The sequence below is a fragment of the Canis aureus genome, chromosome 14 (genome assembly GCF_053574225.1).
Source record: "Canis aureus isolate CA01 chromosome 14, VMU_Caureus_v.1.0, whole genome shotgun sequence".
Classification (NCBI taxonomy): domain Eukaryota; kingdom Metazoa; phylum Chordata; class Mammalia; order Carnivora; family Canidae; genus Canis; species Canis aureus.
The window spans coordinates 47,785,188-47,797,457 of record NC_135624.1 but is presented as its reverse complement, the minus strand read 5'-3'; the positions used below and the strand labels follow the sequence as shown (position 1 = coordinate 47,797,457).

The following is a 12,270-nucleotide window of genomic DNA, read 5'->3' as shown; positions in this document are numbered from 1 at the left end:
GAAGTAGGAACATTCAGGATGGCAAGAGAAGCGTGTTGGAGAACTTCCTGCTGAATGCAGGTGTGAGACAGGAGCCTGGCCCAGTCCAGGGCATGCGGCCCCGCAGATGGTCAAACCTCTGCAGTCTTGACCAAGGCAAAGCACAGGACACTCCCAGATATCTTTCTGTTTTTAAGAAATCAAATATGGCTTTCTATGAGTCATAAATTGTTTTTAAGTCTGTTTTCTTCCTGTTGAGTGGCACACAAAGGTTCCCTCAGTCTGCTTTCAGAAACCTGCAGGATGTGAATTAAATTGATTCCTTAATTATCCTCTCACTTAAACTGTTGAGAGTAATTTTATGCCATTATGTGCTTCCTCATTATGCAAATATCCCTGGTTCTGTTTGTGCCCTTGGAGAGCACAGAATTTCAAAGTGAGGCAACACTTAGGACAAATATTGTCTTTTTAAGCTATTCATTATAACAAAAATAGTATGCTGAAAATGTTTGCTTTATAAGATATACTCTTTTGGGGTCATACTTTAACCTGGTAATTCAGAAATTCCAAAATTAAACCTTAGCCATTGTCCTTACTATAAAATTATACCGCATCTATCCCTACGGATTTTCTTCCTCTTCAACAACAGGTTTTTTTAAAAAAATCATGCTTTAAAAAAAATATATTTTTGAAGGAAATAAGAGTTTTATAGGAATATTTTATTTTTCAGGAAAAAAATACTTTAAAATTGAAAAGAACTTACTTTAAAATATTAAAGTGATTGCCAAAAAATAACAAGTTGTGAATGATAAAGTTATGTGATTTTTTAAACAAAATAATATGATTATTATATTTTGAAATACAAATAAGAAACATCAACAAAAATTTTTTTTCTTCCTGCCGTCTATTGTGTGGGTAAAAAGGGAATGCATGAAATCAGCTGCATTTAACAATTTTATAAAATGACTTCCAAGGTACTGCTAAATGGTCTGCAGAGTCCTGCATTGCCTTCCTACTTCAGGCCTATCCAGTGATAATGTCCACACAATGAATCAAAGTAACAGTTCTGTTCCTCTGAAAGTTGAAACATACATATATTTGAAAAGGTAACAATTCTGCAGTTGACCTTGAACAACACCTTGTTAGGAGCGCCAGCCCCTGCACTGTTGAAAATTACCTGTGACTTTTTACTCCCCCAAAACATCATTACCAATACCCTACCGTTGACTGTAAGCCCTCCCGATAACATAAACAGGCCGATGAACATGGATTTTGTGTACAGTATGTATCATATTACTGTATTCTTAACAATAAAGTAAGCCAGAGCAAAGAAAATGTTCCTAAGAAAATCCCAAGGAAGAGAAAAGATGCTTACAGTACTGCCCTGCATTTATGGGATCTGCATGTAAGTGGACCAGCACAGCTGAATCCCATGGTGTCCTAGGGTCTGCGGTACTTTCTTTACCAAATGCTGCAGGAACTTTGTTGAAAATACATACAAAACATCAATAAGATGGTAGGATAAATGAGGAAAAGAAAAACTAGGTGAGATTCCCGCCACAGCTCTGACATGTAGGGGGAAATGAGGAGTGTGGCCCTGTTCAGGCTCCCCAGAGCAGGCCAGAGACCTTCCTCACCAGGAACTGGGGGGACCAACAAGGTGTGCGCGTGGTCAGTAAGATCCTCCCAGAACATTTATTGATTCAGGTTCCATAAGGCCGTAGCAAACAGACTCCCGAAGTCAGTACATGTGGAAGTGGCCATGACTTGCTGGCCAAGGACCCGGGGAGCTTGGGGCGATCTCCTGAAGAGCGGTCTGGAGTCCTTCCTGCAGGTTGTCCCTCACCCGAGATGCGGGACTCAAGGGTTTGAGCTCCCCACATGTGTCCCACATGGCAGCATCTGTGCTGCTGACCCCTCCTCAGAACCAGGGGAGCCTGAGACTAGAGCACGTGGCCTCTGGCCCAGCGTCCCTGGCCCTCTCTTGGCCGGCAGAGCCTGCCCCCTAGTTACTGCGCACTGAGCCCCATAGGGACTTTACTGCACACAACTCTTTACAAAGCAGTTACAAGATGACACATAGCGTCTATGGGTAAAAACCATGTAGGGTTTTACCGGAGGCAACCTTACAAAGCACTGGACTGACAAAAGCCCTAACACCTGTGGAAGCGCTCGACCTACTGATCATCCTTCCATGTTACCTGTTGAACTCCTCTCTTCAGGATGCCCTGGGCTTTTCTTCTCTTATTTAACTTTCCTACTGTATTGAAACAAAATGCATTAAAGCTTCTACCACTACATTACTAAATAAATACGTTCAAGTGTAAAATCAGGTTTAAACTTTAAACCGTCTTTGTTTTTTTCAGGTGTGTGCAGAAGAAAAATGCCCAGCGCTCGTCAATCTGGCTCACATGATGAGTTTGTACAGTACACACACGTATTCCAGAGACTGTGCTAACTGGATCAATGTAGTATGTAGATACCTACATGACTCCTTCTCAGATACTACATTTAATCTTGTGACTTATCTTGCAGAGGTAAATTTACCAAAAGAAAACAAAAATACTTTTTAACGGTTTTGTGGCAAAATTTTCCGATAGACTTATTTCTAGAAGCAGTCCTGATACTAATCTTCAAGTTGTCTTTGAAAGTAAATATAGATCTCATCTTTTTTTTAAAGGAAAAAATGGCTAATTCCTTTCAAGTATAAAGTATACTTTCTTTTTTAAAGATTTTATATTTTTAAAGATTTTATTTATTCATGAGAGACACACAGAGAGAGAGCAGAGACATTGGCAGAGGGAGAAGCAGGCTCCATGCAGGGAGCCCGACGTGGGACTCGATCCCGGGTCTCCAGGATCATGCCCTGGGCCGAAGGCAGGGGCTAAACCGCTGAGCCACCCAGGGATCCCCTAAAGTATACTTTCAAGCATGAAGTTGCTTTTCTTTTTAAATTTTCATTTTCATGTTTATTTTCTCATTCACTATCCCTAAGTGATAGAAATTCAAAATAAGGTAAACTTCAACTTTTATTTAAAATGGAAAATGCATTTGGGGGCACCTGGATTGAGTGTCAGTGACAGTCAGTTGAGTGTCGGACTCTTGGTTTTGGCTTAAGTTGTGATCTCAGGGTCCTGGGCGTGAGCCCCGTGTCAGGCTTCCCACTCAGCACAGGGTCTGCTTCTCCATCTCTCTCTCCCTCACTCCTCCGAGCCACTCACATGTTGTCTCTCAAATAAATAAATGAAATATTTTTTTAAAAGTGAAAAATGGGTTTTTATATAGATTTTTCTCATTCACTGTTAGTGACCTGAAACTCAAAATAATATAAATTTCACCTTTATTTCAAATATTAAAAAAAAATGAGTTTTCAGGGATCTTGATCCTAGACAATAGTCATAATTTTTGCTTCCAAAACATTGGTTATTGACTTTAAAATCAATTCTAGAATAATACAGCGTGTAAAGGCATTTCTGCTGAGTAAGTTCTTATTTTGATCATACATTTGCTTCCTGATCTAAAATATGATTTGAGTGGCTAAAGATGGAATTATATAAAAAAATCAGCCCTACAACAGCATAGAAAGTTAATATTTATTTGTTGAGGAAGTAACTTCATGCCTAAAAAGTACTAAGTAGATATCCACAAAGAATCTCAATGGAGGGACGCCTGGGTGGCTCAGTGGTTGAGCATCTGCCTTCAGCTCAGGTCGTGATCCTAGGGTCCTGGGATCGAGTCCCACATTGGGCTCCCCACAGGGAGCCTGCTTCTCCCTCTGCCTGTGTCTCTGCCTCTCTCTGTGTCTCTCATGAATAAATAAAATCTTAAAAAGAATCTCAAAAGGAAGAAGTCCTAGTCACTAAAAACTAAAAATGTTTGTCAGCCTACAATCAAATAACACCTTCCTTTTTAAAAATTGACTCTAAAAATTAAACCTAAAGGACTGTATAAGCTTAAAAGAAATTATTTTTAACTCAATAAACTTTTTTTTTAAGATTATTTATTTTTTCATGAGAGACACAGAAGGAGAGAGAGGCAGACACAGGCAGAGGGAGAAGCAGGCTCCATGGAGGGAGCCTGATGTGGGACTCAATCCCGGGTCTCCAGGATCACGCCTCCGGCCAAAGGTGGCGCTAAACCTCTGAGCCACTGGGACTGCCCTCAATAAACATTTTAAATATTGCTCCTAACACTGTTTAACCTAGCTATGTCACTGATGTTGACTATCATAATATGCTTTAGTACTGGTGTGCATTTTTAAGGTGTTGGCTTTTGATTGGTTTGCTCCCATCAGCCCTACATTTAGGAGAATGGCTCAGTTGGTAGAGCATGCGACTCCTGATCTCGGGGTTGTGAGTTCGAGCCCCATTATGGGTATAGAGAGTACTTTTAAAAAATAAAAAATTATAAAAAAAAAAAAGAGTTGATGATGGGAACTATCTGCAAAGCAGCTTCTTAACCTGAATAAATGCAAGCCTCTAGGCTTATCTCATACCTATACTTTTAGGACAGAAGCCAACATAAAACCAAGGCTAACTTCCTAAGCCTGTTCTTTAATTGGTTTTGAATTCCAGCTCCTTAGACCAGCTTCACATTGGTGCCACCATCAAGCTCACCGCTAAGGTAGCACTAATTCTCTCGTCGAGGTGATCGAGTTGGAAGTGGCATAGGACAGCCTGTGGGTACCACAATGAGTGACATTTTTTTCACTCTGTAGGGAGAATGCTTTGTCCCAAATGTTCTTAGTATGTAAATGTTCCTTGTTTTATTATTATTGTTAATTCTGAAATGACGAACCACAGTACTGAAACTAGTTACATGTATTTAGAACTACATATATTTAACTTAATTGTCCTGTGAACAATATGAAGTAGATAGTATGATTACTGTATTATTAAAAAAAAAAAAAAAAAGGTTCACAGGTTAAGAAAACTTATCCAAGATCTTGTAGCTAATAGGGTGGCGGTATGAATGGTTTGGAGACAGTTATAATTTGGTGATGGTTGGTATATTAACCTAGAATAAACGGTGGTCAACTTAAATTAGTTAAGGAAATGAAAGAAAACAACTAAGATTAAAATGAAAAATAATTATTGATCGTTTCTGAACCAAGGACAAGTAATAGAAATAATTATCTTTTATGTTTATTATTTATTAGCCTCTGGATTTCTAATCATCTGATCATAAAATCATGGATTAAATCTATTATGTTTTTCAACATCGTAAATATAAATAATTGAATTTTCCTTAACCTAATGAAAGTTTACTTTTTAATATTACTTTAGCTGTTAGAGAAAGGATTGTCCAGCATGCAACAATCATTACTACAGATCATCTATAGTCTTTTGAGTCACATTGATCTCTCTGCTGCCCCAGTCAAGCAGTTTAATCTGGAAATCATAAAGATTATTGGCAAATATGTACAGGTGAGTGACCATAAATGTATAGAATTTGGCCATTTATGTATAGAATTATTCACTGCAAACAATTTATAATCATAAAAAAAAAAACTTTAAAGTTCAAGAGTAGGGAAGTAGTTATTAGTCCATAAATCATGTTTCCAGGAATATTTACGACATGGAAAGAATGTTCTTAATTTAAGTGACAAAAAACAAAATCTGAATGGTAGGTTGGCATGATTCTTAATTTTGATTAATCATTACATCTATGAATATGCATTTCAGTAATGACTGGAAAGAATGTATATGAATGTCAGCAGTTATCACCTCTGAACAGTACACTTGTGACTCTTTTGTATCTTTCTGCTACTAACCAGATTCTACATAATAAATAGCTACTACTTTTAGAAACAGAAGAGCTCTTTGTAGAGTCTGTATTTTAGAGTTGCTCTCTGTGTCTGATAAAATGAGCCCAGATATTTAGAAAATAGAAAATCAGACTTGGCTTCATGTAAATGATGACAAGTCAGTCTGGTCTGTACTGAATTTCACCTTTGATTTATCTGCTAAGAAAGTCCTTGCTGAGCAGATCAGTATTGTGGATACAATTTATCAAAGAGAGCAAACTCTGAGAACCTTAACAGATGAAAAAAATTGTTTCTACTCCACTTATATTTGCATTCACTAAAGCAGAACTTACAAGTGGAAATACTTGGCTAGCAATGAGTTTGTCTTAGCCCATATCTGAAAGTAATAAAGCTGAGTTGGTTTCCATTATTCTATTTGGTAATCTAGGTTCTTTTTTATATTCCCTTGAAAATCAGTGGATGCAAATATTAAAACAAAACAAAACTAAGATTCTTTAGTGACCCTCTTCATCTTCTCTATCTCTCTCTCAATAAGCAAGGCTTCACCAAATAACATGTTTTTCTTTTTCTAAAGCACATTTCTTTTTCTTCTTAAGATATAAAGAAGCAAACTAATCAGGGGCACCTGGGTGGTTCAGTGGTTGAGCATCTACCTTCAGCTCAGGTCATGATCTCAGGCTTCTGGGGATCAAGTCCTACATCAGGCTCCCCACAGAGGGCCTGCTTCTCCCTCTGCCTGTATCTCTGCCTTTCTCTCTCTCTCTCTCTCTCTCTCTCTCTCTCTCTCTGTTCTCTCATGAATAAATAAGTGTTTTTTTTTTTAAAAGTTAACTAATCAGATATTTGCTGGATTATAAGATGTAGATGCCTTTTTTTTTTAATGTTCAGAACCACAAGCTCACATGTCTACTGGGAAGCAACTAACCATAAGAGGGCATAGATTTCTGACTAGTGAATGGCACATTTCCCATCTAAAAGGAACAGCACAGGGATGCCTAGGTGGCTCAGTTGGTTAGGCACCTGCCTTCCGCCCAGGTCATGATCCCAGAGTCCCAGGGTCAAGCCCTGTGTTGGGTTCCTTGCTCAGCGGAGAGCTTGCTTCTCCCCCTGCCCTCTGTCCCTCTTTCTCACTCTTGCTCACCCTCCTTCTCTCAAATAAATAAAATCTTTTTAAAAATAAATAAAATATAAGGAACAGCACAACTTAGCTTCCCCTAGTGGCTGCCAGTGTGCCAGGACAGATCCAGTGTGGCAAGAACTTCTAAGTTTTGAAGAGAAGCTAGAAATGTGGGTTTTTCTCTAAAATCTCCTAATTTCAAAATGTTGACTCAAGTTTCTTTTTAAATATTGTATGAACTGAAGTTCATATTTAGCTAATGGGCCATCACAGTTTGTGACTTCTGCTTTATTCAGACATTAACCATTTCACAGAATTGTACTCTTGATGGGACGCCTGGGTGGCTAAGTAGTTTAGCGCCTGCCTTTGGCCCAGGGCATGATCCTGGAGTCCTGGGATCGAGCCCTACATCGGGCTCTCTGCATGGAGCCTGCTTCTCCCACTGCCTGTGTCTCTGCCTCTTTCTCTCTGTCTCTCATGAATAAATAAATAAAATCTTAAAAAAAAAAAAAAAAAAGAATTGCACTCTTGATAATCTTTTATATCTCATGCACAATTACCAGTATATTTTATAGAAATGTATTTGAGAGGGATCCCTGGGTGGCTCAGTGGTTTAGCGCCTGCCTTTGGCCCAGGGTGCAATCCTGGAGTCCTGGGATCGAGTCCCACGTCAGGCTCCCAGCATGGAGCCTGCTTCTCCCTCCTCCTGTGTCTCTGCCTCTCTCTCTCTCTCTCTCTCATGAATAAATAAATAAATCTTAAAAAAAAAAAAAAAAGAAATGTATTTGAATACGTTTTAACTTTTTACAATGCCCACAGCTTCTAATTATATCTGTCAGAAAATGTAACTTTTTAAACTATTTTTTTATTATTATTATTTTTATTTATTTATGATAGTCACAGAGAGAGAGAGGGGCAGAGTCACAGGCAGAGGAAGAAGCAGGCCCCATGCACCGGGAGTCCGATGTGGGTTTCGATCCCAGGTCTCCAGGATCGCGCCCTGGGCCAAAGGCAGGCGCCAAACCACTGCGCCACCCAGGGATCCCAACTATTTTTTTTATAATGGTGTGCTTAAAATGTCACAACATCTATGTGGACATTTTTATAATTATTAAATATTTTGTGCTTTAAGTATCCTCCTATCAGGATGTTATTAAATAAATTGGATAACTCAGTTCTACCAAAGATTTTACTTGCTTTTTGTTATTGTTTTAGTGGCATTTTCCCCCTCAGACTGGTCAGCTGTGACACAGTATATAGAACACAAGGTTAACATGTGATTTTGTTAACCATAAGTCAGGAAAAAAAAGTTTTTTAAAATGTATCTGCTTTGTAATAGATGGTTAAAAAAAAAAAAACTGTACGTTCTTTATTAGAAATTGATTCTTCTTGGGGTGCTCAGTGGCTCAGTCTGTTAAGCATCCAACTCTTGATTTTGGCTCAGGTCACCATCTCGGGGTCATGAGATTGAGCCCGGTGTGGGGCTTCATGCTGGGTGTGGAGCCTGCTTAAGATTCCCTCTCTCTCTTTCTCTCCCCCCCTCTCTTTTCACCCCTTGCCCCCAACTTGCACATGCTCTCAAGAAAGAAAGAAAGAAAGAAAGAAAGAAAGAAAGAAAGAAAGAAAGAAAGAAAGAAAGAAAGAAAGAAGCAAACAACTTCTCTACAAGTATCTGTCATGGTCATGTAAATCATTTTTAAATGATGTTGATAGAAATACACAAAACTAAAAGAAAAATAACGCAAAGACCTCAATAACTCAAACAACCTGGCCTCTTTGTAGTCCACTGGGCAAATCAGAGGGCAATATAGCTACATATGCAGGGGAAAAACCTCACCCTATGCAACTCAGTAACCCCTGAGAACATCACTTTAGTTGATATGATTAATCAAAATGAGGAATCATACCAATCCTACCATTCAGATTTAAGATTGGGTCATCAAAAAAACATCTAAAATTATTTTAGTTTTTTAAATATTTTTATGTCTGAAAAAGAAAGTATGCATTAAAAATTGTCTTGTCTCCATTCATCCAAAAAGTTCACATATATACAACCCCTTTGTTTACCACAACTGCCAGATTACTATATTAGGCTTTCTAAGTTAATATTTACAAAGCACTTATTAGGAGAAATGCAAGATATCCTGAGTTGGTAGCATTTTGGTATATATGATATTTTATAAATCTAACAGAAAATTAATTTTCTTACCTGTTTTAACTCAGACCTTCTGTTAAGGATCTTAAAGTAAAAATGACTTACAGAAGTTTTTATAGAAACAATATTTTCATTGTTTAGAGTGTTTACTAAATATATATTTATAACTTCTTAATGTCTGCTATTTTTTTAAACCAGAGTCCTTATTGGAAGGAAGCCCTTAACATATTAAAACTGGTGGTGTCTCGCTCTGCAAGTCTTGTTGTACCCAATGATATCCCCAAGACCTATGGAGGAGATATAGGTTCTCCTGAAATATCCTTCACCAAGATTTTCAATAATGTCTCAAAGGAGTTGCCTGGGAAGACTTTAGATTTTCATTTTGATATATCTGAGGTAATTTCTATTAGAAATTTTCATTTGTTCATCTATTCTCTGATTCAGCAAGTGTCAATTTAAGTTCATAACTCACTAGGACACGTGACAGGTGCTGTGAAAATGGGGTGGGGTGGGGGAAAGCCCTGTCCTTAGGGAAGACCTAAGACTTGGGGAAATGGGTAAATAAACATTGTGATAAGTGCCTTGGTTGGAAGTCAAGTTAGAAGTACTATAAGGAAGATACAATACGGCATGTACATCTACCCTGATCTGAGTGTTGAAAGATAAAATAACCCTAGACAGGCATATATGAATGTTTGGGGAGGAAAGCTTAATGCAGGGAAAAGCAGCATGTATGAATGAAGCCTTGTAAGTGTGAGAAAGCCTGGTGTTCTGGAAATTTCCAATTTATAATATACCTTGAGCACTGACTATAGAAAATGGAGGTATAGAGTATGATGGGAGATGAAATGAAGGCACAGGAAGGAGCAAGATCATGAGGATCTTGCATGCATTTTAATAAGATGGTTTTATCTGGAAGCAGTAGAAGCTCTTAAAGAATTTTTAACTGAAAAAAAAATTTTTTTTTTAATTTTTAACTGGAGTGGAAATTGTAGGATTTGCATTTTGAAAAGTTTACTCTGGTAACAGGATGGAAGAGTACCAAGGTGGAGGAGAGGGAAGTCAATAAGGAATCTATTAGAATAATGAAAAGATAATGTTGGTTGTCTCTGGGCAATTGCATGGGAAATGAAGAGGGTCGGGATGGTTTTCAGAAAGACTAAGAAGTCATAAATGGGATTTCATGGGAAGGAGAGGAGGTACTAAGGAAGAGGCATTGAGGACAGCTGCTTTGACAACTAGATGAATGTTGGGAACTTTCAGAGAGACTGAGAAGAGAAGGCAAGGAGAACAGATCTTAGCAGGAAGGGGAGGGTAGAGGGTGATGAGGTCAGTCTTGGGTACACTGACTAACTCTGACACTAAGACAACAATGGAGCTGCCTAGTAGGCAGTTAGATTTTAAGATCTGAAGTTTTAGAGGAAGACGGGTGGAAGTAACAATTTAAGGTCTTTAGTGTTTTATAAATGGACAGTTAAAATTGTGAAAGGAAAAATAAAACTAGCATAAACTAAGACCTGAGAAACCCAAAACTTTAAAGAGAGACACAAGGCCCCAGTGAAAACAGAACCTGGACCCTTTATTATGTCACATATTTAACATAAATCTCACATAAAAATTGTTGCCCTTGTTGGGAACCCCCAATTTTTGTTCCAGTACCTGAAACCATTCTTATTGGCCTTGAAACCATTAAAATCATCTTTTAGAAGCCAAAGAAGGAATTTTTCAAGAAGGAACTTACTGAATAAGGATTGTAAGGAAGTTGAGAAAAATAAAAATGGAAGATCTGATCACTCTTGTGTCGAGTAGGATCACATAGATTAAAAAAATTTTTTTTACCGTTTGGCCTTGGTATTAGAATTTATCCAAAGCTTTATGGGCTCTGTTTTTTAAGATGGAAAGAAAACTGTTTATTGCTAACTTTTTAGTTAATACCAGAATTCTGTCGTGGAGCACATAGCATAGGAATATGATGAGGAAATCAGGCTTTTCTTTTCCTAATGATCTTGTCTAGAGCAGTGATAAGAATTCTCAAAATACTTGATATGCTTTATTTCTATTTGTTTCATCAAAAATGAGTGAGTACCTGCTATGTACAGGCAGTGGAGATATAGTAGAAGAGCAGAGATAAATACACAAAGTCCAGGGGGCTCACATGTAATAGGGAAGACGGCCACATAAACAAATCAACACGTGCCAAATGTCAACATATAATTACCCGGATGTGTGATATCAGGGAAAGCCTCCTTGGAAGTCTGGAGTCCCCATTAAAAGATGATCATGGGCTTGGTCAGTTGGTGAATATTCCACGCAAAGGGGGGCAGCATGTGCCAAAACATAGGTCCATAAGAACATGGTGTGTTTGGAAAATAATAGCAAGCTCAGTTTTGCTGGAGTGTGAAGTTCAGGCAGGTGTGATAGAAGTTGAGGTTTAGGGAGGTAAGCAGGAACCACATCATAAAGGGACTCGTATGGCATGCAAATGAGCTTCAATGTTATTTTCAAATGCAAATTTAAGACACTTCACAAAGCCAAAATAAATATAAATGAGTTTTGGATAATCATAGAATTTTTTACTGATATAAATTTGGAACTATTATACACCAGATTTGTAGTAAGAAGCTACACAGATATCTTCCTCTTTGGAGTTGTTACTTAGCTTGAATATTTGCAAAAGCACATTACTGAAGCACATACAACAATACGCATTGAAAAAAACACCAAAATGTTAATAGACGTTCAATCTGAGTGATAAGACTACAAGTGATTCTTTAAAAATCATTTTCATATTTTCTGAGCTTTCAAAGAGGATATATTTTATAATCATTGGGGGAGATGTGGAGGTGTTGATTTTAAAGAAAGCAGTCCCTATTTAAAATAGGAATAAGGTCTCAGAGAGTCATTTTCAATAAAGTCAAGTCTCCTGATTAAAAAAAAAAAAAAAAAAAGACCTCACAGGCAATGCTTGGCTGGCTCAGAGAAGCATGCAACTCTTCATCTTGGGGCTGTGATTTTGAGCCCCATGTTGGGTATAGAGAGGACTTAAATATATAAATAAACTTTAAAAAATACATTTAAGAAAAGGACATCATTATCTTTGCTTTTTGTAACATCTACTTCATGCTTAGTGTCTTTCACCTTTTTTTTTTTTTGGTTGTTTATTTTTAAAAATGTCCTTATAGGTAGATACACTGCTAATCCTTTTATGTTGAAATATCTGAGTCAGACACTACCATTTTTGTTTCTCTGCAG

The 12,270-nt window shown here is 37.7% G+C and overlaps 1 protein-coding gene across 10 annotated transcripts in view; it reads left to right on the top strand.

The window, feature by feature from the left end:
- The window catches only part of FRYL (FRY like transcription coactivator), a 191,273-nt gene that overhangs the window by 144,869 nt on the left and 34,134 nt on the right, over positions 1-12,270 (top strand). For all 10 annotated transcript variants that reach the window (XM_077847955.1, XM_077847956.1, XM_077847951.1 and 7 more), the window contains 3 exons: positions 2,346-2,516; positions 5,265-5,405; positions 9,217-9,414. In XM_077847955.1, coding sequence (XP_077704081.1) covers positions 2,346-2,516; positions 5,265-5,405; positions 9,217-9,414 — 510 coding nt within the window. The remainder of the gene's footprint in view (positions 1-2,345; positions 2,517-5,264; positions 5,406-9,216; positions 9,415-12,270) is intronic.